The sequence below is a fragment of the Aspergillus novofumigatus genome (genome assembly GCF_002847465.1).
Source record: "Aspergillus novofumigatus IBT 16806 chromosome Unknown P174scaffold_3, whole genome shotgun sequence".
Lineage (NCBI taxonomy): Eukaryota > Fungi > Ascomycota > Eurotiomycetes > Eurotiales > Aspergillaceae > Aspergillus > Aspergillus novofumigatus.
This window is the reverse complement of record NW_020194276.1, coordinates 2794880-2818731: the sequence shown is the minus strand read 5'-3', so window position 1 is coordinate 2818731 and position 23852 is coordinate 2794880. Positions and strand designations below refer to the sequence as shown.

Here is a 23852-nt window from a genome sequence, read left to right as displayed (position 1 = left end):
GTCTACGAATGAAGACAAAGCAAGAAAAAGGGCAAGTCATGAATTGATCACTTTAATCTCTCCTAGAGATGAAGAAAAGAAAAGGGAAGTAAAGGAGTAGACATAATTTCGATCATTATTTCAGAATAGACACCAGGAGGAAAGACACCTAAATCTCACAGAGATGGGCTTCCAAATGGAGATGAACCCAACATTGGACTCGAACTGAGACCCCATATTGCGTGCCAACCAGGGCATTGAATGGTTCTCTCCTGTGAATCAGACAAGTCGGTCATCTCACTCTCTGAGTGTCTGCTGTACTCGGGACAAGAAGTTAGTGGGGTAAGACGAGTTCGTGAAGGGTCCTGCATCGCCAGCGAGGTCAAGTCCCAATTGACACTTTTTTCGCAAGTATTGTCTCGCAATATCAATCAGTTATTTTCCTGAACTTCCGGCCGGGAGGCACGTTCGAAGAAGGCTTTCTGGTGCGATATTTGCACTAGGACGTTCTTGGACCGCGCGCAGAGATCGTCGGATCGTACCATATGGTTGATGTAGGATAAGTGCAGGGAGCACTTCGCAGGCCATTATTGACACCAAAGGGATGTGAAGCAATTGTCTGGACATATACGATCTCTCGTTCAGCAGCGGTAGTCCCACGATCGAATTGTGAGCGGCGTCGACGTTGTTCGTCCCGATATTGCTGTCCGACACGTGGTGCGAACAATCCTGGTGATATGATTTGTTAGCAAACCGTCATATTGTCCTAGAGATATATGAGCTTACCGATATGTTCAGCATTTTCGATGCTGCGACGCATTTTCGAAGGATTGTCTGGTCCGGGAAAACGATCTTCTGTGCCAGCAAGAGGCCCAGTGCCGGTGTGGAAAATCTACACTCTCAATTAGTTTTCGTGTTATCTAGCTTCATGTTGATTATGCCGCGCTAACCTTTGGACGAAACGATGGATGTTCCAACATGACCGAACTATTTCGGAATTTCTGTATAAGGCAATCTTTGCCCTGAATCGCTGTATTTAGGAGTCAGAATGCCCAACCTTGTTGTTCAACAGGTGGCACGTACTAGCATACGAAACTTCCGCGACTTTGTCACTGTTAAAGCAGTTCCTAATTGATGGTCAGCTTATGTTAACAGAGAGGGTAGGGGGGTCTCGTACCAGGAACGCCCAGCTCGCGTTTTGACAAACTATTGTTTATTCAGTAAAATGGGCGGCAAGAAGGGGACAGGGGGGTTCCTGACATCGATTATATCAATCGGCTGGCAGTTTGTTAGACAACTTTCGAACAGGGATAGGAATCAAACGGTTCCATATGACTTACGTCTTCGAAATTGATAAAAGCATATCCGACGCTGGCAATAATGTGAGTATGATCAGGTCATCAAGAAGCTACGCATGGGTAAAGTAATTGACTCACTTGCAGTTATTCGCAAAGTCTAGGAGGCTGGGGGTTAGCTTCATCTTGAAATCAAACCAAGAGTGCTCCTTCTTACCAATACGCAAATACATGAAGTCATACTTCCCGTGACTGGTCTCGTCAACGATCGCCTTGAGCATAGTCTAAGCGTGTTAGATGCCGTGCCGCTTCCGTTGACAAGCGTTGGACTTACTTGATCAATTTTATTCGGGATATTGCGGAGCATAATCTGAAAATTTGGCAGGTCAGTTCCTGGACGATGGCAGCATGACCAATCATACATACAGTTGTTCTAACATCTAAGCCAAGGCGAATTCTTTCGATATCAACGGCATTTTGGCTAATGACACGGGCATCAGGATAACGACTGATATCGCGCCGAGGAGAGTGCAAGTTTTTCTCTCCTGCCCTGGACATCCAATCCATAAGACCGGCGTGCTCTCCTGAAGGCACAGTGGAGCGGCCAGTGGGGCTAAGCTCCATATAAGGCGTTCTGAACGGACGTGTTGGGGCAGGCGGCGAGCTTCTGTGGTATGAAGTACCATAGCGTGAGCCTCCATCCTTCACTGGAGATGGGCTCGGCAGAACATTGAATGGTCCGTATTCCGTAACGTCAGGCTTGAACAGAGCAATCTCCAGAATACAGTCCTTTATTAAATGATGCATCAGCATTCTCGGACACTTTTACGAAATTAAGCTGACGGTGGGGAAATCGTAATGTGAAAGGCAACACGATACAAAATGTTTCACTTACATCGACCGTGGTGCCATTCAGTGTCACCATTGCATTATCAGCATCACGCGTGTTATAGAACTCGAGGTGGAACTCGCTGACATTGTCCTGTCCCCTGGGAAGTAGATCGAATGCCTTGAGGTCCCCAAACGTCGTTGCAAGTGTTTTGAGGGAACGCGCTACAGTATGCGAGTTGAAAGTGGGGTTTCGGCTGTCGTAGTACACAGACACAAGCAAATGCCCTTCATAATCTGATGTCTGCTGGAGAAGAGATGGCTCGGAATGCTTCACATATTCCTTCGCAGTAAGTGGGAAGACACGCCATTCAGGTCGAAGAAGGCGAACCTTCTCGATTGCCTTCTTCGCCTCACGACTATCTGCAAATGCAACATACACCTTGCCCAAGGAGCTGAGTTCATTAAGAACTGGTCCTCTGAGAGTTGCAAACTCGCGACGCTTTTGCAGAGTTAGCATTCTACTACATGAGCAGCTAATCCGAAAACTTACATTGAAGAAACCAGCCAAAGACATGAAGTTAAGACTGGCCGGGACGTTTTCAATAACAAATGCGCGGCTACGTCTGTCGTTGTTAAAATTCCCGGCGAAAATGTCAGTTGGGCAGCCTTTTTGAGCGATTGGAGCACGGCCAATAGGCCCATAATTCGGTAGGCCCTGCTCATATACTCCTCCCGGTCGGCTTCTGGCTCCGCGGATTTCAACATTAGCTTGAGCGTTCAAGGAGCCGATATTCGAACGGCCGCGAACTTGGATATCACTGGCAGCACTGCCGGCTATCCCAATAGGGGTGAAGCTTGCTGCGGTTGGGGACAGCTGCACGCGATTAGATGGGTCTAACGGCACCAAAAATGGATCGGCTGGGTGCCTAAGCAGTGTTAACAGAGAAGTATATTCGTTTCATAGCGCACTTACACTGTGTACAGCCTGCGGAATCCGGCGTCGCCGAGGGAGGTAGCAACACCGATTTCAGGACGACCTTTAGATCGTACATCCTCGGGTGAGAAGGCTGTAAGCTTGGTGTCGGGGGATCCATTGGGCGAGATTCCATCGTTCGTCGAACAGGGACTGCTCAACCCACGAGAGGAGTTGTTGGCCCTCATTACAAGAGAACGAACTGGTGTCTTGTCAGGGAACAATGTCAAGCTACTGAACCTTCAGCAATAGTATGACAGCCGTTTCTGAAAACAATGAGCAATTTGAGAAGTGTATTAAAGATATTTGCGATTACACCTCAAGAAGAGAAGGTAGGAATCGAGGGAAGTGGCACTTGTCTTAAACCATTAGAAGAGCATGGGGAAATGGCCTGACTTTGCAAGATTTGAAGAGGAGCTGATACAGAACAAAATAAAACAGTTGACAGGGACAGCATGAGAAGATGAAGAGCAACGCCCCGGCGACATCAACGGGGCTACTATGTATACAATTTGTCATCGCACATGGGTGATATAATAACAATCACTGGGTAAACAAGCCATAACTATATCAATTTCCAAAAGAAAAATGAACATCATATATTGTCTTCTCAGGCCTTACCATTTATGACAGAAATGATGTTATCCTAGGTTAATATCAATGCACTTTTTAAAGGCAATAGGAACCTCACAGCGTATAGGCTGTTATCGTACTCTTTAAGTAGGTTAATAGGCTCAGGAGAAAACACACATATTGCATGATCTGCATCACGTTTGGGTGTATAGGAAATGTTAGAGCCTAGAAGAGGAGAAGTAAAAGGGGGTGGTCATGTTGGAGCCTACTTATTACTCTTATAGAAAGTTAACTCTGACTAGTATTTCATGGTATATTAACCCAACACAACTAATGAAGCTAATTAGTTATATGTAGGACTTATATCTTTTCCAAGACACCTACCTAGCTATACATGATGCTGGTGCACTTGTCCAAGGTAGGCTGATTTTCATTTTCCTTCTTTGATCTGATCTTAAACCCATCTGACTCGATAGACGGCTATCCTCTTCTGTACTCCAGTAAAATAAGTCTGGAGACCAGGATCATACAGATAGAACCAGTGAAGTGAGGAGTTCATAGCTAGTTTGTAGACTGACGATGTTCGGTTGTTCATTCCATACTTTCAACATATTCATGTATGTATTGTTATCATTGTTGTTGTTTTAGGGTTAAAATAACTTAATCTAAATAGTTAGTGCTTAATATCTAAGACAAGCGCACGGACCATGACAAAAATGGAGCTCCTTTACTTTATCCTGACGTAGGCCCTTAGCCAGCTTTCTAGAAAGGTAAAGATAACATACAAAAGTTCATAGTACATGCGAAAAACATCTAGGTCATCTCTAGACGCCTGCACACTGCTGAAGAACGATCAACATAAATTTGCCTTTCCATGCTTTATACCTGATACAGGCACCCGTGCTGCTCGCCTATATTAGCAACCTAGGAAGTTGACCATCCTTACACGACCTCACTTGACGATCAAGGCTGCGCAGACGAGGATATTGATACATGGAATATGCCGTCAATGGTTCTTTCGCGTAGTGAACCATCACATGTGCTGAATTCAGTGAGTTCAAAGTAGCAGGCGTCCCATATCCAAGCGCTAATTCCATGCATCACAGATCATCATCTCTCCATCGGACACGGATTATATCGATCAATTGATCCCATCAATCAGGGAGTATAGCGTCGGCAATCGAACGTCTCAATTATTGCAGTCCCTGTCCAAGTTCGCCAGCGATAAAGAAGCCGAGATAGAAACGATATGCAACACAAACCATCAGGAATTTGTATCTTCAATCAATCACCTTCTGCGTATCAGAGAAGGAACAGTGAGCTTGACCGCGGAGATCCTAGACCTGAACCAATCTATCCAAGCTAGCACCGAACGTCTCGCCGAACAAAAGAAGGCTCTAGTAGAGTCGCGCAGTCACCGACAGAATATTGATGAGACGTCTCGCGCCATCCAGGACTGCTTGGAGGTGCTACGCTTGGCTAATCAAGTTCATGATCTACTAGCCAAGAAAAACCACTATGCGGCTTTACGGGCGCTCGAGGAACTCCAAAATGTGCACCTCAAGGACGTGACCCAATATAAAATCGCCGACATGATTCAGCGCTCAGTACCAGCGACCCAGCGAGCGATAGCGGAGGCCGTGCTATCTGACCTGAATACTTGGCTTTACAGAATCCGCGAGATGTCTCAGTTTCTCGGAGAAATAGCTCTTTACCATACAGAATGCCGGAAGACAAGACAAAAGGAGAGGGCGGAGAAACTACCATACCTCAGACATTTCAAATTGAACTCTGCTATTGAGCTGGTTTCGGATGAGCACGAAGAATATGATTTACTACAGAATGAGGAACTGCAAGTTGACTTCACCCCCCTGTTTGAGTGTTTACACATCCATCAATCACTGGGGCAGATGGACAAGTTTCGGACGGAATACGCTAATACCCGTCGCCGACAAAAAGAGCTTCTAATTCCCTCTTCAATAACTTTGGTTGACGAGGACGGGGCTTGCCTACACAACCTTCTAGAAGAAATGGCAGGCTTTGCCATCGTAGAGCGTGCTACCATGAAGAGAGTGCCAGACTTGAGGTCATCTGTCGACGTAGAGTCACCCTTCTCCTGGCCATTTGCTCAGCATGAAGTCTAATGCTTGTGACTAGGTTGATGAGCTCTGGGACTCAATGTGCCAGACTGCTGTGGGCCTCATTTCAAAAGCGCTTCCTGAAGTTGATAATGCTGAGAGTTTGCTCAAAATCAAAAATCTCGTTGCATTATTTATGCAAACAATGAATGTTGGTCCATGTCTTCGGAGCTGGAGCTGATGCTTTTGCCCTTCCTCCATTACTGACCACTGCTGGACACAGACATGGGAGTTCTCTGTTGGAAAATTTGACGAATTGCTCTTGACTTTGTTCAAGAGATACGCCGAACTTCTCAAGAAAAGATTCAGTGACGACTTCCAGGAGGTATGCTGCAATATCATGGTCAACTTGTCCTTGCTAATTGAATCATAAGATCGTATCGACGGACGATTATATGCCTATGCCGATACAATCGCTGGATGAGTATGACAAGGTCCTCAATGTCAGCTGGTACAATCCTGAGAAGCCAAGGGAGGAGCAAGTGTACATCTGCAGTCTCGATTGTGAGAATTTCGTTCTCTTCACTAACTTCAATAGGTTTCCATGTGTTCTGCCTTTTTCTCAGATGTATCCCTTGTGTTGCATCGACATCCGCAACTTTTTAAACCAGTTTTATTTCTTCGCCAATGAAGATTTCTCGCATCCTCATATGATTGATGATACTCTCAAAGATGTCAGTCACAACGAGCCCGAAAACATAGAAAGTACATTCTGATGGTTACAGGCTTTGGATGAGCTTCTTTCAAACCAAGTTTGCGATACGCTTGTTGAGCGTCTTTCTTCGCAATATCTGGGCCAGATTGTTCAGATCTTAATCAATCTGGAGCATTTTGAATCAGCGTGCCGTGAGCTCGAGGAGCTTCTCGCCGCTGCTCGATCGCAAGGTGCTGCGGGCGGTCCGATATCCTTAAGAGCGACGGAGAAATTCAGAAGCAACAAAAAATCAGCAGAAAAGAGAATTTTTGAGGTCGTCAATTCCAAAATTGATGATCTCATTGAAACTGCAGAGTATGACTGGATGGCACTCACGCCTCCGACTGAGCCCAGCAACTACATGCAAACGCTGACCCGATTTTTGTCCAATATAATGAACTCAACATTGCTTGGTCTCCCAACAGAAATCAAGGAACTCATATACTTCGATGCTCTCAGCCATGCGGCGAACATGATCTTGGTAATACCATATTAATTCCTTGATATAAGAACTGGCTAATCCCTGCTCTCTCGACAGGCACAGCCGCTCTCCCCAGACGTAAAAAGCATCAATCCCAATGGAGTGATGGCCCTTGCGAAAGATGTTGAATATCTCTTTCAGTTTGTTGACAGCTTGGGTGTTCCCATTCTCCGGGAGAACCTCGACGAATTGCAACAGACTGTGCATCTAATGCAGGCGGATAATACGGACGAGTTTTACGATATTTCTACAAGAAATAAGAAGTATGGCCGCGTGGATGCTATCAATGGCCCTATCCTCTTAGAAAAGTACGTCTATCCATGGCCAAATACCCCGGAGGGGCCAATTACTGATTATATTACAGACTCACTCGCACTGTTCAAAGTTCGGGAAAGATTGATAAGTTCGCAACACTTTCCTCAAGGTTCGGCAAAAAGTCTTGAAACGTTCAAAATTGGATATTTCGAGATTTCTCTCACTGACTGACCGAGCCATCTCCCCAACCAACCTCTTACTTCTAGCTTAAATAGAATTAGGGCCCGGAGTCGATGTTAAGCATACTGCGAACCACTCTGTCTGATTCCATTTGGAAACTCCATGGTAGTGATAGGCACAAAATCCATCATAATACTAGCGACAAAAAAAGATAAGCACGGCGCCGTGACAATGAACTTCCAATATGCTCGTTAACCTGTCCATGAAGACTTAAACCTCTGCAAATAATCACTTTCAAAATGACCAGTGTTAGCTGAATCACGTACCGAAATGCCGCATAGCGGACTTCAAATACAATAAGTAGAGGCTTGGCATACCTGCTGTGGCGGAAGATGTGGGTAAGGATTGTACATTCCTTCAAAGATTTGGGATTGCGGCTGTCCATACGCGGCCGTTGGATCCGACTGAACGGCTCCCCCGTACATCGTTGGCTGTCGATATTCTTGGTCTTGTCCAATGCCATGCTGTCCCAGAGAACCGTAATCTGGGGGACCCATATGGTGCGGAGGATGTTGAACACCATGTTGAGAAGGTGGCAGTTGGGCACCTGTCGCAGCAGAGGAACCTGCAGCACCTGCGGTCGTCTGGCTCGATCGTTTCGCATGCGATGTCGCTTCTTCACGAGGCACTATGTCGATGAGGAAATCAAACATATCAGATTTGGATAAGGCCGCTGCGATATCTGATCTTTGCAACGTGCGTCGCTTGTTATCCTCAGCATGTATCCAAGCCCGCATAGTGAGTTCTGTGATGAAGATATCGCAGCCTTTCGCAAACAATATAGGGGCTTCGGCGGATATCATCTTCACCTCAGGATCTGCCTTCATGACCTTTTTGATACGGGCCAGTGGCAATTGATGAATTTTGTAGTCATGATTGTCGGATTCGAGATGGTTGATAATGTGTTGCCAGTAGGTCGTTAGTATGTCGCGGGCTGTGCCTTGTAGCCCTTGATTGACCTTTTCTATCATCAGTATAATGAAAATCACTAGGTTGGGTTACTTGCATTCGCCCATGTTCCCGTATAAAGCTCAGCGACGGGCGCATACCCCTGCGCTGAAAGCTGTCATATTCCAAGTCAGTTTTTATTACGAGCTAGAAAATGGTTGCGCTGGTCGAGTCCACCATACCGCAGCACTGGCACCTACAACAACGGATTAATTTCGACATTTGATGAGATGTTGAGAACATAGGATGTCTATGCACAGATACTACTTACCATAATGTCCGCCGTTCCTTGTGTCATACACTGGCTGCTGTCTACCTTGCTGCTGTCCGGCACTCTGCGAAGGCTGTTCCATGTCTGAGATTTTCTGGCAACGACCAAATAAATCGAAGCGTCAAGTACAAGAAAATGAAGTACTTCAACACGTTGAGACAACAGTGGATGTATCGCGATAGGTTTCTCCCAAAGGCGTTGCTGGGTGACTGACGGTGCGACGCGGTAGGCGATTCCGATTCCTGTGAATATAATAGATCAAAAATAACAAACGTCAAGCTTCTTCGCCGTGTCCGAGTCACAGAATAATATTGCAATAGATTGCGAACTGTCGAAATGTTACTACTTGGTTGTTACAAAGATGTCGACGTCAAGGAGCGCGCTGAAACAGGCGCCAAGCATTACGCACCGTACCTATGTACCTGCTGTTTTACTGTCTACAGTCTAGGTAGGGTAGGTAGGGTCCACACTCCACTAAGTAGGACCTCGATGGAACTCTAACAAGCTAAACATGATAAAGACACATATCACCATGCAAGAATACCGCGACAAAATTTCAATTCTGAGCTGTTTGAACACTGCGGCCAGATACAACTGAGGGGTAAGCGGTGTCTTCCCGCTCAAAGGCAACAGGTGATGCCCTGAAAGTGAGTTAGTTACCCGTAGTCTCATATCTTTCTCATTGATGTGTCTGTAATTCTGGTCCAATATATTTGCCTTACACTTTGAGGATGAGATCTTTACCAACTTATGTTCTTCCATCCTATTATAGCCCTCTCTTGCTGGTTTGCCCAACCAGCTACAGCTACCTTTTAGTTGTTGTGCAGCTGTCCAAGGGCTCCACCGGTATCGAAGGTTAATAACGTTACATGTGGCACGGTACCTTAAGTAAGATGAGGGCAAGACTAAGGTAACTTACATTATATGAGTTTAGATACTTGAAAGTGTATAGAGTACCTTAGATATGGAGTCGAGTTTGCATCTCTATTGCCGGAATAATTTAGAGTGACTGCTTCCTATTGATGGTGATTCAGAACAAAACCAAATTGTGTGTGTATGTGTATGATAAATCCATGCGCATTAGATCCTTATCTAAAAGAGCAGTTGCCTGAGATACTGGCCTGGAGTGCTGGAGACATGTCTAAATAATTACTCAGATTGATGGGCATAACTTAGTTACTTAACTAGTTAACTACATGTATTATGATGACTAATAGCATTGGATCACGAGATTTAACTATCCCCAACACAGCTAAACGGGACTTGGATTTTCCACCATAAATTCTTTCTCAAAATCTTTCCTCACTGCTCTGCTTTATCTCCTCTTCACGACGTTCCCACAAATATGCAAGTAGAAGCATGTGGTAAAGTTGCACTGCATTCTCTTGAAGCGGGTGCCTTGAATGATCAAGATATCGAGCAGCTGCTTCTTGAGGCCGAGTCTCGATTGCAAACATGTAAAGTTCAGCCGACGAGCACTCCGCAGGACCCAGCCGTTGGGCACTCGGGAAAGCCCTTCTTGAAGTAAGAGTCTTCCTTATCACTCAAGGTCAATTGAGTTGTTGCTGATGGTGTGGTTATTGCAGCATTCCGAAGTTAACAACGGACTCCTCATTACAATCTTATATCGCGCAGCGAGACGATGTTGCCTTGGCTGATACGAAACGCATCATCGATCCCCTGCAAATGAGTTTATCTAATAAGAGCTTGTCCACTCTTAAAACCCAGCAGGCTTTTGTCAACTCCTCAACACATAAGGTAAGATTCTTGATTATCTTGCCTCGCCCTTTCCCTACCCATGCTATGAGGAAAATTTCCCACTGCGTAAGCCCTTGATGCAGCTTCAACAGTCCGTATTGGGCTGCGCTGCGCCAATGAGAGCAGAATTTTCATAGTTACTCTGAGCATAATCTCATCACATTAGCTCGTCTTGTGACCTATTGATGGTTCTTTGCTAATGTCTTTTAACAGGAAAAGCCAACCGCCGGTGCCGATTGGTTCCATCTTCCAAAGACAGAATTGACAACACAGCTCAAGAGAGATATTCAACTCATTAGGATGCGTTCTGTATTAGATCCCAAGAGGCATTACAAGAAAGAAGGCGGCAAGGCACAGCCTCCAAAATATTCTCAGTTGGGAACAATCATTGAGGGTCCAACGGAATTCTTCAGCGGTCGCATCGCCAAGAAAGACCGCAAGAAGACCTTCGTTGAAGATGCCTTGGCTTTGGAGCGGGAAACTAAACGCTTTGCTTCCAAATACAGGGAGATTCAAACATCGAAGCAAAGCGGCAAAAGATCATTCTACAGTAACCTTCGTGCGAAAAGAAACCGTCAAAAAAAATGAGACAATTTCGCAGATGTTGAAGGACATGAATCCAGTGAAGGGTTCGGTACAACGGTCGAGTTATTCTGTTGCCATTTCCTAGCCACTTGTGAAGAGGTCCCGTCATGACGATCGTCTCAGAAAGTTGCTCTTGCACGCTCCTTGTCCAATCGTGGCATTTGCTTCTCGAGGCAGACCGAATCTTTGATCCACTCACAGAGTGGACACTATCGGCGCCCATGGACATTTGATATGGCCTTCACGACGAGTTTCTGCTACCCTATCAATACCAATCCATACAGATAAGCTGCTCTCAATGCGCATGCTTACCTGCATATCGATGGCTGCTGTGCGGCCAGCTTCGAGGACTTCTTCGTGGCTTGCCTTGCCTTCTTGCAATATGGAATCCAGCTCCCTCACGTCCTTGGCTTGAAGAAGATGATCATCTCCTCGGGGAACTGGAGAGAGGACCGCATTATTGGTTACCAAGCTGAAAGCCAGTACCCTAATGCCGCAGTGCCTCGCGACGATTATTTCTGGTACGGTTGACATGCCAACCAGATCAGCCCCAACTTGGCGAAGCATACGACATTCAGCGCGAGTTTCGTAACTGTGAATGATTAGTGTATGGCTGCATAAGAGTTTATGGTCCTGGAGGAATAGTTACTCACCTGGGACCCGCAACAAAGGCATACACACCCTCGTGTAGTCTTCGTTTACTGTTTTCGCTCATCACTGCTTTCCATGCCTGGTGTGCATGGCGACGGAGCTCGAGATCGTATGCGTCAGACAGAGGAGGGAATCTGGGTCCGAATTCCTCCGGGTTTGGCCCTCGCAGGGGATGTGTTCCTGCGAATCCTGCAGGGAAGATGTGCTGCAATTTCGACAATGTCAGTATGCCTAGCTTGCAGCATCCTTACATGTTAATTAGACATACATCGTTGATGATCACGATGTCTCCAACCGCATATTCGGTATTGAGGCCTCCGGCGGCGTTTGTTACTATTTATTTGTGCACAATTACTAAAAATGTCTCGTGCCGGAGAGCGCGCGGGGTTCTCACAAACAATAGTCTCAATTCCAAGAAGCTTAAACACTCGGATTGGAAATGTCACCTGATGTATCGAGTGACCCTCATAGTAGCTGCATGCGAAATAAAATATTAACGATTTTCATTAATTATAGTCAGCGAGGGAATGAATTGAGGGCTCTCACTGTGCACGGCCCACCATGAGAACAACTGGGATATGGTCGGCAAGTAGTCCAAAGACGAGCTTTCCCGCATGTCCGGGCACTTCAGAGGTCAGAAAACAGGAGGTTGATATTGAGCTTCAAGGCTTCATTTTACCTGTCAGACAAGGGAAATGGGGTATGGAAGAATATTCAAATTCTGCTCGCGGCTCATCATGGATGGTATTTGCGAGTTCTCCTAAACCGGAGCCACAAATAACTGCAACATGAGGGTGTTGTAGAGTTTCAGGTAGACGTTCCTTCAAGAATGAGAAAGCTTCAACGGCCTCTTCGTATAGTGACTTGTTTTTTGGTGCTTCTGGCAACATTCTTTGCTCTGGGTTAGACTAATCAGTGGAAATGTGAGGTGAGGAAATGAAATTCCATTTTCTGTTTAGATGTGTTCAATGCTCTAAAGTATTTTCTAGCTTACCCTAACTATGAAGAGGTAAGCGCCAATCCCAGAGGTATTGTGGATCCTAGAGGGCTAAGGTGTTCACGCTCTCCACGTACAACAGTCTGTTTTTAACTGTGAGATGAGAAGCTGTACGTGCTCATTCTCCATGACTACAGTGGCACGTCAAATGTTTGGAATCCAATGTATTTACCGCTAGCCTGATTAGAGATCCAGATAGATTCTCAACAACTAGCAGTCATAATAGTCCTATAAGCGATATTATGATGCTTTCTATAAAGCGTATAATGATTCTATTCAACACTATAGAGACTAAATATGTATAATTGCATCTACAGTGATTACTTTTAGTAAAGCGCCGTGATATTGTTAATTTGGGAGGGTATCTTAAGATTTGAATTGTGGCAGTATAGGCAAGGAATTTCCTAGTTAAGCTAGCGGTAATACCACTGGTTTCAGACTTTTGACCTGCCAGTGTATAAGTCAGCTTACTATCTAAGCTCCAATCAAGCAGTGGTAACTTGCCTCAGGTGCGATAATACACCACTGAAAACAGAATAGGAGTTCAGAATAACAGGTGCTTCTTAGGCATTGGTAATATTAATCTGCTTCACCAACATGTGCTTTGCTTCAGCCGCTAACTGAGTGCAGGCTAGCTAGTATAGAAGTGACCTTATTGCTGCACAGTTTCACTATTCTAGATGTACTAGGTACATGCGCGCAGCGCAGTCAGATATCTCCTCCAAATTCAAGAGTTCGGCTACTAAAGCTGATACTTCTTCGAGGATCACAGACTATATCATAAAACGTAGGATACAATGATCGACTGCAGTTGACCTACGCAATGGTGTAAAATATCTGTTGGCATGGGGCAGGAACATACAACTATGTGGAAGACGGTGGAGCATATCCACCAGCTGATGTGATGAAGGTAGATTGACTTATAATTTTGAATTGCCTGGTGAGCACTCAGCAAACAATAATGATGGTTGTAGTTAGGTATAGCAACATGTAAATATTCCAGAATGATAATATTAATGCGTCCACTTGCCACGTTGGTACTAGCTCGAGGGCAGTGTTACCAAAGGTAGACAAGGCGGTCAGCAGAATCTCTAATTGACCAGAACTTCTGCTTTAGTTGTGTCTGGCAGAAAAGCCAAGGTATCTACACAACTTCGCAAAAGTTGACAGGATTGTGTGTCTGTAAGCCACCTATCAGTCATCCTGCCCAGATACACTATGTCAATTTCCCTCGGTCCACTTTTTCATTTACGAGCTGCTAGGCATCTGAAGGTATTCAGCGGTGATTTCTCTTTTCACAAGTGTGCCCTGTGAAGCTGATCTTACTAAAAAAGTTCGCCGTATCCGCCTCTCGCAGCATCGCCTCTTCAGCCGAGCTGGACATCGTAGACTCTAGGCCGTCTGAGTCTCGCAGCGATCCAGTCACAAGCTCAGAATTGTTAGAGATGCCTTTTTCACCTGTTGGATTCATGCTACTTGGTAAAGTCCCTGGACTAACAAACCATGCTCAGATCAAGGAATCCAGCGCCTTCGTCAGATTCAGGCGTCAAAGAATGGTTGGTGATCTAGTTCTCTGCAGGCATTTTATGCTGCGCCACCATGCTCATCGGTAAATAGGTCAGTGCGCTTGGACAGTGTTGGTCAGAAGGCCCGACTCCCGCGGAGCGTACAAGCGTTGTATCTTCGGCCACTTCGGAGGAAGCCTGAATTTGGTCTGCCAGTCTGCGATCTTCAACTCAGGTCTTATAGCGTTCGCAACTTGGAGTTTTTTGCTGACTTTGCTGTACGCGCCGCATATTACCTGGAACTTCCTGTTTCTGGGCCGGTTCCTCTGCCACGGATCGTTGAGCGCTGGACTTTCCCGCGAAGCAATTTCGTTCACAAGAAAAGTCAGGAGAACTTCGAGCGAATAACCCTCCGCCGGTTGATTCAGATCAAAGATGGGCATCCCCAAGCTGTACAGGCATGGCTGGCTTTTTTACGTAAACATGCGTTCTATGGCGTCGGTATGAAAGCAAATGTGTGGGATCACGAAAGCCTCGGTATGGCCTCCTCCCGCTATACTTACTGCCTGACCGGCATCGTGTCAAGTCTTTATGCTTACGGAGTGTTAAATCTAGACGTGGCCCGGAACATGGATGAAGCACTGCCCGATATCGAGAAGTCGCTTGAACCGTACCTCTCACATTTCGGTCATCGGAGTGACGGATCGGATCAGAGCGCGGTATTTGATCTTCTAGAAAATGAGCGTTTCACTCATAACAAGAGCCCCTTGACAGACATTCGCAAGGGTTGACCTCATGGTTATGTTTAGGTTTGGTTTGCTCTGTTTATAATTCTCTTAGCATCTCGGTAATCAACCAACTTTTCTCTGGGGCCCATATACACACGCAGCAATTTCATTAGTCATCAATATTTGTGAAGCAGTATGAGTATACCTGTCATCAGGATCCGGCTTATGTGTACTACGAGCTCGAAGTATAGATGGTTGAGAAGTAGTACTGATATCACGTGGTTTAAGTATTTTGTCGGAGTGCTAAGCATTACGAGACGTATATCCTTTCCGAATAGAAAGCCATCACACAAATACGGTTTGCACCAAAATTCCCATCCCGGTCAACAGATTGGATATGCAGGGATCCAATTGCCACAAGAGTCAAGTTCTCGGAGTTCTGCGTGGAGCAAGGAGACCTCGCACTCATGCAGGGAAACCTGTGACGTCGAGAGAAGCTTTCCGCAGATGGAGTAGCTCAGAGACGGCGAAATCGTCTTCAGCTGCCATCCAGACCATATTCTCCGGGATTCAACCAACCGGCGTACCGCACCTTGGAAATTATCTGGGAGCTTTGCGTGAATGGGTACGGCTACAAAATGCTGCGAAGGAGGGGACAAGATTGTTTTTCTCTATCGTCGACTTGCATGCGTTGACGGTGCCACAAGACGCCTCCCAGCTACGAAATTGGAGAAAAGAGACCTTTGCAACACTCATTGCCGTTGGCTTAGACCCGAATCGGTCAACGATTTTCTACCAGTCCGCCGTATGCAGTATGAATCTGGGTTATAAAGTTTACTGACCATATCATTAGGTCCATGCGCACGCCGAACTGTTTTGGATTTTGTGCACAATAGCCTCTATGGGATATCTCTCCCGAATGACACAGTGGAAGGTTAATATCCAGATCAAGCGCCAACCTGGTCCAATAGTCAGAAGGAACGGCTAGCTGACATCGTCCAGAGCAAACTTCAGTTGCCTGATAACGCAAATCTGGAAGACTCGGCGGCGAGGTCAAGTTTGCGATTGGGATTGTTCTCATACCCTGTTCTACAAGCGGCGGATATTCTAGTTCATAGGTATGCCGCCCAATCATTGGTGCATTTTCACATTACTGATGTAGATCAGAGCTACTCATGTTCCTGTCGGAGATGATCAAAGGCAGCACCTCGAATTTTCGAGGAACACTGCGAATAGTTTTAATCATGTATATGGACCCATTTTCCCGTCACCAGAGGCAATTATATGTAAGTGGATTTTGCCTCTTGCGGAAGGGTCCTGTGTTGGGAAATTGACGACTATCAATAGCGCCTGCTAAGCGGGTTATGTCCCTCAAAGAACCGACATTGAAAATGTCCAAGTCCCATGCCGACAGACGCTCAAGGATCATTCTTACGGATTCGCCCGCAGAAATCTCCAAGAAGATCAATGCTGCGCTCACAGACTCGGAATTGACCATAACATATGACCCAGTGCGTCGACCTGGGGTGGCGAATCTAATAGAGATCTTGAGTCATTTCGACGGACGAACTTGCGATGAGATAGCCATGGAATACCGTTCAGCCAGTCTTCGCGCTTTAAAGGAACATCTGGCCAGAACGTTGTCCAATCACCTTGAGGGAATAAGGGAGAAGTATCTCTCACTTGTAGGAGATCAGACTGACTACCTTGATTCTATAGCAGAACAGGGTTCTGAAGCCGCGCGGGCCAACGCTGAGTTGACAATGGAGCAAGTCAAAGTCGCCATGGGGTTGATTTAACCCTTCATATACGTTGTCATCGTGCTCTGCCGGGTACGTATGTAGGTTCGGTTAGTCATACTCTGATGATCAGTTCATAATGATGGCCACTATTGAGAATTACCCACCACTATTGCCTGTCTAGGTACTTATCAACTGCTGATTATGCAATAAGATACATACATATATATATGTGTACGTTTGTATATGTATATGTATGAATATGTGCATAGCTAATTAGATCTCGCTTGGGTTGGTGAAAGAAATGCGACATATGCTCTAGAGAACATCCTGGCCTAGGAATGAATTCACTTCAGCATCGCAGGCAGTGCAACTGTAGAGGGGTACGTCATCTATATTGGCAGAGGTACGTCATCTATATTGGATAATGGCTGCTGCCTACAGAGCCAGACTGGTAGGTAGGTTCGTTGCGTGGAGAGCACTAAAGAGGCCCAGATGGAGTCAGAGGAGCAGAAGATAAGTGGTGTGCGGCAAGTGGGAGCATTACCAGGAGCATGCAGTGTACTCCATACATTTCCCTCTTACATATGGTTCCATTGAGAAGCAAGTGCCTTAAGATAGGTACTGCCCAACTGGTATTCGCTTGATAATTGACGGTAGCAGACTTCCTTAAATATAAGGTACCGGTTACTTTGAGAGTACGGTACCTGAGGCCTAGCTGTCATGGGTATTAATATTCAAATATTGCAGCAACTGGACATGTTACGTAACATATTGCTATGTGTTACTAGCAGGGTTGTGCGTATCAGTAGTATTTTCAAAATCCTAGTCAGGATATGACAGAATATTTAGGCACACCTTGAACATTGAATAATAACTTGAATGAGCAGTATTTGAAAATCAGTTTCCGCATTCTCCGATAGTAGCTGTTTGCGGCAATGGCTGGGGCCCAGGCCTCGTGGGCTAGGCTTCCAGGTTCTTAATTGATCCTACAGAGTGCGCCAAATCCTCAAAGTGGGGACTGCATTGCTTATTCAACTGATGATCATCCGGAATATTAGCAGCCCTCCCATTGGAACCATCAATGTACTGAGAGTCTGAAAGCGACCAGGGGCCCACCATTGATGACGACAGCAGCCGACACGCCATGATATTTATGATGCTTGAAGCTGGTACTTATCCGGTCCCCCGACTGCGCTGGGCCGACCGAGTGTACTATCCTCGGGCAACTCTGGCCTGAAAAGCTGGGCAAAGCGATGTATGATTTCCTGCACCTTATTGTGCTGGTACATGAAGGTGATTGACCCATCCTGTTTGTCTGCGAGCAATACCGGCAGTATCATATCACAGAAGAGTAGGTCACTTCTATCATAGCCATTAGGTCACCCGAGGGGCGCAAATACGGGCGTATGTGCCAAGGGAGTCCTAGGCTTTGGAGCCCTCCAGACTAGCCTCAGCTGATGTGTGCTATCATCTCAATACCTGCTGATGACTGAGTTTCTACAGCTTCTGCGGCTTTATACAGTCTGGGCCCCGCAACTCTGGCAGTTGGACGAGATAGCATCATAGCGGGCCAATCATGCGGCACATATTCTCTCTCCTTTTTATTGTGTGTCTGACGGTCAAACATGGTGCCTGCTTAACACTGCATCAGAGGGATGTTCCTGCTGTGGTCTCACTGGATATCAAGCGTAGCATTATTTCAGACCCTGTGGCGAGGGACCGAGTTCGGCGGAAAAGAGACAAGACAATCGACCAAACGCTCGATAACGAGGTGAGTAATGTACCCCCGGAAGTTGATTTTCCGGTTCATCGGTTGGATCATATTTACATTCAACCAGGAAACTCTGTACTTTTGCAACGTGACTCTCGGCACCCCTGGGCAGGCCCTGCGCCTTGTTCTCGACACTGGGAGTAGCGATTTATGGTGCAACGCGGCTAACTCAACACTGTGCTCGGCTTCGAGTGATTCCTGCAACATATCCGGTTCTTATGACCCTTCTTCCTCGTCAACATATGCCTATGTTTCATCAGATTTCAATATATCATACGCTGATGGGACCGGCGCCGTGGGCGATTATGCAACTGATACACTCCGTATTGGAGGGTCAACACTAAAAGACCTGCAATTTGGAATAGGGTACTCGTCTAGTTCTTCAGGTAAGTCGACCACAGCCTGGGATTGGGCGAATTTCCGCTCTACATGTACCTGCATTGCTTCAGTGTAGGGAACTAATGCTGTCTCCCTTGGTATAGAAGGCGTTCTAGGAATTGGCTACCCGTCGAATGAGGTTCAGGTGGGTCGATACGGCAAAGACGCTTACCCAAACCTTCCACGAGCAATGGTCGACCAGGGATTGATCAAATCCAATGCCTACAGCCTTTGGTTAAATGACCTTGAATCGAACACGGGATCAATATTATTCGGGGGTGTCAATACAGAAAAGTATCTCGGAGAGCTGCAGACTTTGCCCATACAAAAGGTCAACGGACGGTACTCGGAGTTTGTGATCGCATTGACTGGAGTTGCGTTCGACTCGGAGTCGCATCATAAAACTTACTCATCAGATGCCTTACCGGCGGCGGTACTGCTCGACTCCGGCAGCTCTTTGACCTATCTTCCTGACTCTATCGTCGAGAAAATATATCGTGACCTCAACGTCGCGTATGAACCTTCAAGCGGGGTCGGTTACCTGCCATGCAATTTGGCGGGAAACAACATGAATATAACATATACATTTTCATCTCCGAATATCACGGTTATGATTGACGAGCTTCTCCTGGACGCGGGCGACCTTCGTTTCCGGGATGGTACACGTGCATGTATCTTTGGAATTGTCCCCGCAGGAGACAGTACTGCGGTTCTGGGTGACACATTCTTGCGCAGTGCGTATGTCGTATATGACATAGCCAACAACGAGATATCTATCGCCAACACAAACTTCAACTCGACAAAGGACAACATACTGGAAATTGGCGTTGGAACTGATTCTGTTCCCAGTGCCACCCAGGTTTCGCATCCGGTTACATCGGTTGTAGCTGATGGCTCTGGGGCAAGAATTGGGGCGCCGACAGGTGCATCTTCAACGACAGTGCCGTCAGTAAGCTCAGCGGGCGCTTTATCAGCAGGGGTTGTAAGAGCCCAGAAGCAGCACCTGGCCATGGTCTTGACAGCTGTTTGGTTTGTGCTGAATTGGTGGTAACTCTTGCTGATTGTAGATACCCCTGCATATCAATTTTTTATCATCTTTCGATACTACAGTGGCACGTCAAAAGTTTGAATCCAGTGGTATTTACCGCTAGGCCTGATTAGGCAACTCCATATTATCTGCAAGTTCGAATCTAATACTTTGTATACCAGCCATTCGCCTCAATGACTGCCTTGACCCGGTGAGGCATGGTATTAGATAGCTTCTCTAGGATTTGACTATCAATACTATTCCATGCCTCCTTTGCTGCATATACAAGCTGCTCTAGTGTATCTGCTGTATCTGGTGCGTGCTCAAGCTCAGGGTAGAGCTTATAGATTTCTTGCTTCATAATAGCCCAGAGGTTCTCAATTGGATTTAAATCAGGGGAGTAGGGTAGCTAGTCCATAACCTCTATCCCTAGATCTTGAAGAAGCTGTTGAACAATCCCTGCAGTATGCACAGATGTGCTATCATGCATAAAGATATCACCCTTAAAAATAAACTCTGGAAGCTATGCTCGGTATAAAGCCTTAATATATGTTAAATTAACCCCTCCATGGCCAACATCTGGATCACCATGTAGTGGAATAAGGCCTGTCTGAATAGATTGTCCAAATCCAGCCTAAAATATCTGCTTAACACCCTTCCCTGTACGTCTGGTACAGACATCACCAGTAGAGAGTTGCTTAGATGGACGCTGGAATGTCCAGATTAGTTATACACCTGCACCTTATTTAACTAAGCATTCATCTGTCCATTTAACACGGGCCTAATCTTCTAATGTATAGTGTTCATAGTAATGTGCCCATGCAAGGCGTTGAGTAGCATAGTGAAGTTAAAGCTCTAGATGGTGAAGCTACCTCCATTTATAGAGGCCCATTTTATTAAGAAGTCTCTGAATTGAATGCATTTTCACATAGAAGTCAACCTCTACTAACATATCTTGTAATTTAATATGTGAATTAGACTAACTAAGGTTATAGATATGATCACATTGAACCTTAGTAAGCTTTTGGGGTCTGCCAGAACGCAGGCGCGTCATATTGTTATTCTGGATAGATTCTCGACAAATAGTGGTCTTAATAGAACCAAGAGGGATTTCAGGATGCTTTTTATGAATTCTAGAATAACTCCATCTAATACTATGCAACTCACAGATACGTGATCACATCTGTGGAGATAATTCTTTGTGAGGGGCCATAATAATTAATTATTGAGAGAGGTATCTTGAGATTTGAATCTGCAGATAGAATATTAGGGAGTTGCCTAATCGGACCTAGCAGTAAATACGCTGGATTCAAACTTTTGACGTGCCACTGTAGACACACCTTTCTCCCTAATCATGATATTGCTTGTCTCTAATAGTTACCCTCTGTCCACTCGCCCACCCAACTATCATAGTCTACGGTAGGCTGGTCGTTGGGAAGGGATAGGATCGCAGTCGGGAAACCCACTACTACTTAACCTTCTCTCTTATTTTCGCTGTATGAATCCCCTCGTAATGTCTAGGTACTATAGTAGTCCCTAGATTTCCTCCCTGATTCCCTTCTTATCTTCCTTCCTATATGAGATTCTCTTTCTATTATATATAGGGTGATGTTAAAATGACAACCCCATATTCTAGAAAAACGCTGGTAGGTGCTCTACAGGCATGCGCTGGTATGTCAGGGAAGACAGTTGTTCTTAGTAAAACTAGTACTAAAGCATAATAATATAACAGATGGTGCTACACAATAATAGGAATATAATAATATGCCTATGTAATAATGGGGGAAAAAAATTAAAAAAAAAAAAAAAAAATTAAAAACATAAAAAAACTCAAAACAGTAGTTCATGGGGGATATATGCTTTATAAAATAATGAGATTGGTTAGGGAATGGAAAATCTATCTAGGTAGTAGAAAGTATGATGTATCTCTTTAGTTAAAATAAGATCTAAAAGAGTCTGAACTCTGAACTAAATACTTCTTTACTTTTAGTATTGGTGATCATTTATTAAGGGTTTTAAGGATAGTTGTAGCCTTAAAGGAATACTATTTAATATGATAAAGGGTCCTGATGGCCTTATGTAAGTAGGCTAGAGGTTCTGAGGTTGACTGCTTAGGAGTTCCCTAGCTAGTGAGGAGTTATTAACAAGGCTGTGAGCTATTGCTATAATTATAGGGTTTTAAGATAATATAGATTTACTAGGCAAATAACTAGAATAAACTACTTAGCTCTTACTAAGCTATTTAATTACCTCTATTCCTACCTTATATAGGTAGAGTTTAGAGGAACTATTATCTAAGCATGTAGCAGGCAAGGCCTGCTGGGTGCTTAAGCCTACTAGCACTCACAATCTGCCTTAGGCACTAATAAACTCTAATCTAATTAGACATCAGCTCATGGTTATATAATAATATACTAATTAATATAGTAAGCTATATTATATGACCTTAGCTATAATTTATATACCCCCCTTTATATTTAGCTGCTGCAGTCCTAGTTAGAACCTCTTAGTAATTTCTTACTATCTAAATCTAGGTTATAGATTTACATAGCTTCTAGCCTGTGATAAAGCAAAGTAGTAGCCCATGCCTAAGGCTTGCTAGAGGTTTGCCATGTAATACCTTATTAGTAAAGAGTATATTCTTCTAGGGCTAATATATCTTTGGATAGTCTATTATTAGGTGTATTATTAGCTCTTAGTAATCACTAAGCTATTAGTAGTTATTAGTTAACAATACTAGTACTAGTTACTTATAGTAAATACTAAATAATAGAGTTATTAAAGTATTTAGGTTAAGTTAGAGTTATATAACCAAACTACCAAAATTAAATCTAACCCTTACTAAACTTGCAGTGGTTAGGGTTCAGTTCCTAGTCTAGGAAATTATATTAGTTTTAGTTTCCCTACCCTAAACTTAAAACCATTTGGTCAATCTATTAGTTATGGTTTTTGTGGTTTTATTGGATTATATTAACTAAACCTTACTATTTCAGTAATCACTAATTCCTAGGATTTCTCTAAAAATTATTAATATTACTAGATAGCCTAGTATCTAGGCTATCTAAATATAAAATATTAATTCAAAATATCTAGTAGTTAGTGAGATATAGGGGAATAATTATTTCTATTATAAGTTAGTATAAAAGTAGTAGATTATATATATATATATTTATATTAACCTTTAATAATTACTATAGTTAAAGAATAATTTATAAGCACCACCTATTCAACCCTAGAGATATTAAGCTAATATTTTAGATATAGATTAAAATAACTATCATTACTATATATTTTATATAAAAATATTAGTTTTATATAAGCAGGTTTAATATGTGCTTAATATAGGAGAAATTAATATATTTAGGTTATATAAATTAAAACTAAACTAAACTAAATCTAACTATAGTTAGTTAGTAGTGGCCTAGCTATACCTATCTAGGCCTAGTAGTAGTTTTTTATAGTTAAACTTAAAGTAAATTATATTTAGTTCTGATTTCTAAAATTTAGACTTAAAATTATAGCAATGTGGTTCTAACTAGGTTCAAACTTGCCTGTAACTCTAGGTTAAGTTTATTAAGCTGATCTATGAAATCTAGAGATATATTATTTAGATTAGATACACTAATTATTATAGATAAAATCTCATCTAATTATCTTAGTAGTAATTAATATAGATATATAGATAGTACTCTAGTATATAGTTTTACCTTCTATTTATCTACTAGTTTATAGATAAAATATTATCAATATATAATATTTAGTAGCTAGGAGGTAATATAAACTAGACTAAAATACTAATATAAATAGGGACCCTTAAATTACTAATAAGATTCTATAGTATTCTAAAATAAGATATAAATATTATATAGATTAATTCTATAAGATTTTTTATAGTTATATCTTTCCTACATAAGTAATACATTATAAATTTAGTATATATATTTATTATAATAAGAATTAAATTATAGACTTTATTATCCTATTTAGATAGTAGTAATTCTATAATAAAATCTATACTAACCTATTTTATTA

General features: G+C 43.8%; 8 protein-coding genes across 8 annotated transcripts; 5 read left to right on the top strand and 3 right to left on the bottom strand.

Annotated features, from left to right (window-relative positions):
• Nucleotides 1-121: 121 nt before the first annotated feature.
• Nucleotides 122-3266, bottom strand: P174DRAFT_404734 (putative meiosis protein MEI2; the record flags this gene model as incomplete). The annotated part of the gene is made up of 13 exons (XM_024824050.1): nucleotides 122-708; nucleotides 766-871; nucleotides 930-1009; nucleotides 1063-1106; nucleotides 1157-1185; nucleotides 1240-1257; nucleotides 1320-1350; nucleotides 1416-1558; nucleotides 1609-1644; nucleotides 1701-2063; nucleotides 2170-2604; nucleotides 2656-3031; nucleotides 3079-3266. The coding sequence occupies 13 exons, from the start codon at nucleotides 3264-3266 to the stop codon at nucleotides 479-481; spliced, it is 2079 nt and encodes a 692-aa protein (XP_024684359.1). The 3' UTR covers nucleotides 122-478.
• A 1165-nt stretch (nucleotides 3267-4431) lies between these two features.
• On the top strand, nucleotides 4432-7878 carry P174DRAFT_387435 (Rab GTPase-binding exocyst subunit SEC15). The gene is made up of 8 exons (XM_024823358.1): nucleotides 4432-4702; nucleotides 4758-5750; nucleotides 5809-5940; nucleotides 6013-6114; nucleotides 6164-6463; nucleotides 6515-6964; nucleotides 7022-7272; nucleotides 7329-7878. The coding sequence occupies exons 1-8, from the start codon at nucleotides 4652-4654 to the stop codon at nucleotides 7405-7407; spliced, it is 2358 nt and encodes a 785-aa protein (XP_024684358.1). The 5' UTR covers nucleotides 4432-4651; the 3' UTR covers nucleotides 7408-7878.
• hapE (CCAAT-binding factor complex subunit HapE) lies at nucleotides 7569-8870 on the bottom strand. The gene is made up of 5 exons (XM_024821138.1): nucleotides 8679-8870; nucleotides 8590-8603; nucleotides 8466-8522; nucleotides 7777-8418; nucleotides 7569-7690 (listed from the first exon to the last, which is right to left on the bottom strand). The coding sequence occupies exons 1-5, from the start codon at nucleotides 8758-8760 to the stop codon at nucleotides 7688-7690; spliced, it is 798 nt and encodes a 265-aa protein (XP_024684357.1). The 5' UTR covers nucleotides 8761-8870; the 3' UTR covers nucleotides 7569-7687.
• Nucleotides 8871-10023: 1153 nt separating this feature from the next.
• P174DRAFT_419669 (Fcf2 domain-containing protein) lies at nucleotides 10024-11024 on the top strand (the record flags this gene model as incomplete). Its single annotated transcript, XM_024824798.1, has 3 exons — nucleotides 10024-10202; nucleotides 10265-10436; nucleotides 10650-11024. 3 exons carry the CDS (start codon nucleotides 10024-10026, stop codon nucleotides 11022-11024), a joined length of 726 nt encoding a protein of 241 aa, XP_024684356.1.
• On the bottom strand, nucleotides 10752-12562 carry P174DRAFT_482357 (purine-nucleoside phosphorylase; the record flags this gene model as incomplete). The annotated part of the gene is made up of 7 exons (XM_024830731.1): nucleotides 10752-11275; nucleotides 11334-11613; nucleotides 11675-11877; nucleotides 11941-12005; nucleotides 12067-12146; nucleotides 12219-12297; nucleotides 12352-12562. The coding sequence occupies 7 exons, from the start codon at nucleotides 12560-12562 to the stop codon at nucleotides 11231-11233; spliced, it is 963 nt and encodes a 320-aa protein (XP_024684355.1). The 3' UTR covers nucleotides 10752-11230.
• Nucleotides 12563-14172: 1610 nt separating this feature from the next.
• P174DRAFT_459264 (mitochondrial 37S ribosomal protein uS10m) lies at nucleotides 14173-14965 on the top strand (the record flags this gene model as incomplete). Its single annotated transcript, XM_024829750.1, has 3 exons — nucleotides 14173-14225; nucleotides 14287-14711; nucleotides 14790-14965. 3 exons carry the CDS (start codon nucleotides 14173-14175, stop codon nucleotides 14963-14965), a joined length of 654 nt encoding a protein of 217 aa, XP_024684354.1.
• Nucleotides 14966-15239: 274 nt separating this feature from the next.
• Nucleotides 15240-16939, top strand: P174DRAFT_387420 (tryptophan--tRNA ligase MSW1). The gene is made up of 5 exons (XM_024823357.1): nucleotides 15240-15707; nucleotides 15756-15836; nucleotides 15905-16020; nucleotides 16070-16188; nucleotides 16250-16939. The coding sequence occupies exons 1-5, from the start codon at nucleotides 15300-15302 to the stop codon at nucleotides 16699-16701; spliced, it is 1176 nt and encodes a 391-aa protein (XP_024684353.1). The 5' UTR covers nucleotides 15240-15299; the 3' UTR covers nucleotides 16702-16939.
• Nucleotides 16940-18220: 1281 nt separating this feature from the next.
• On the top strand, nucleotides 18221-19844 carry P174DRAFT_459262 (pepsin-like aspartic protease; the record flags this gene model as incomplete). The annotated part of the gene is made up of 3 exons (XM_024829749.1): nucleotides 18221-18415; nucleotides 18483-18801; nucleotides 18898-19844. 3 exons carry the CDS (start codon nucleotides 18221-18223, stop codon nucleotides 19842-19844), a joined length of 1461 nt encoding a protein of 486 aa, XP_024684352.1.
• Between the last annotated feature and the right edge of the window lie 4008 nt (nucleotides 19845-23852).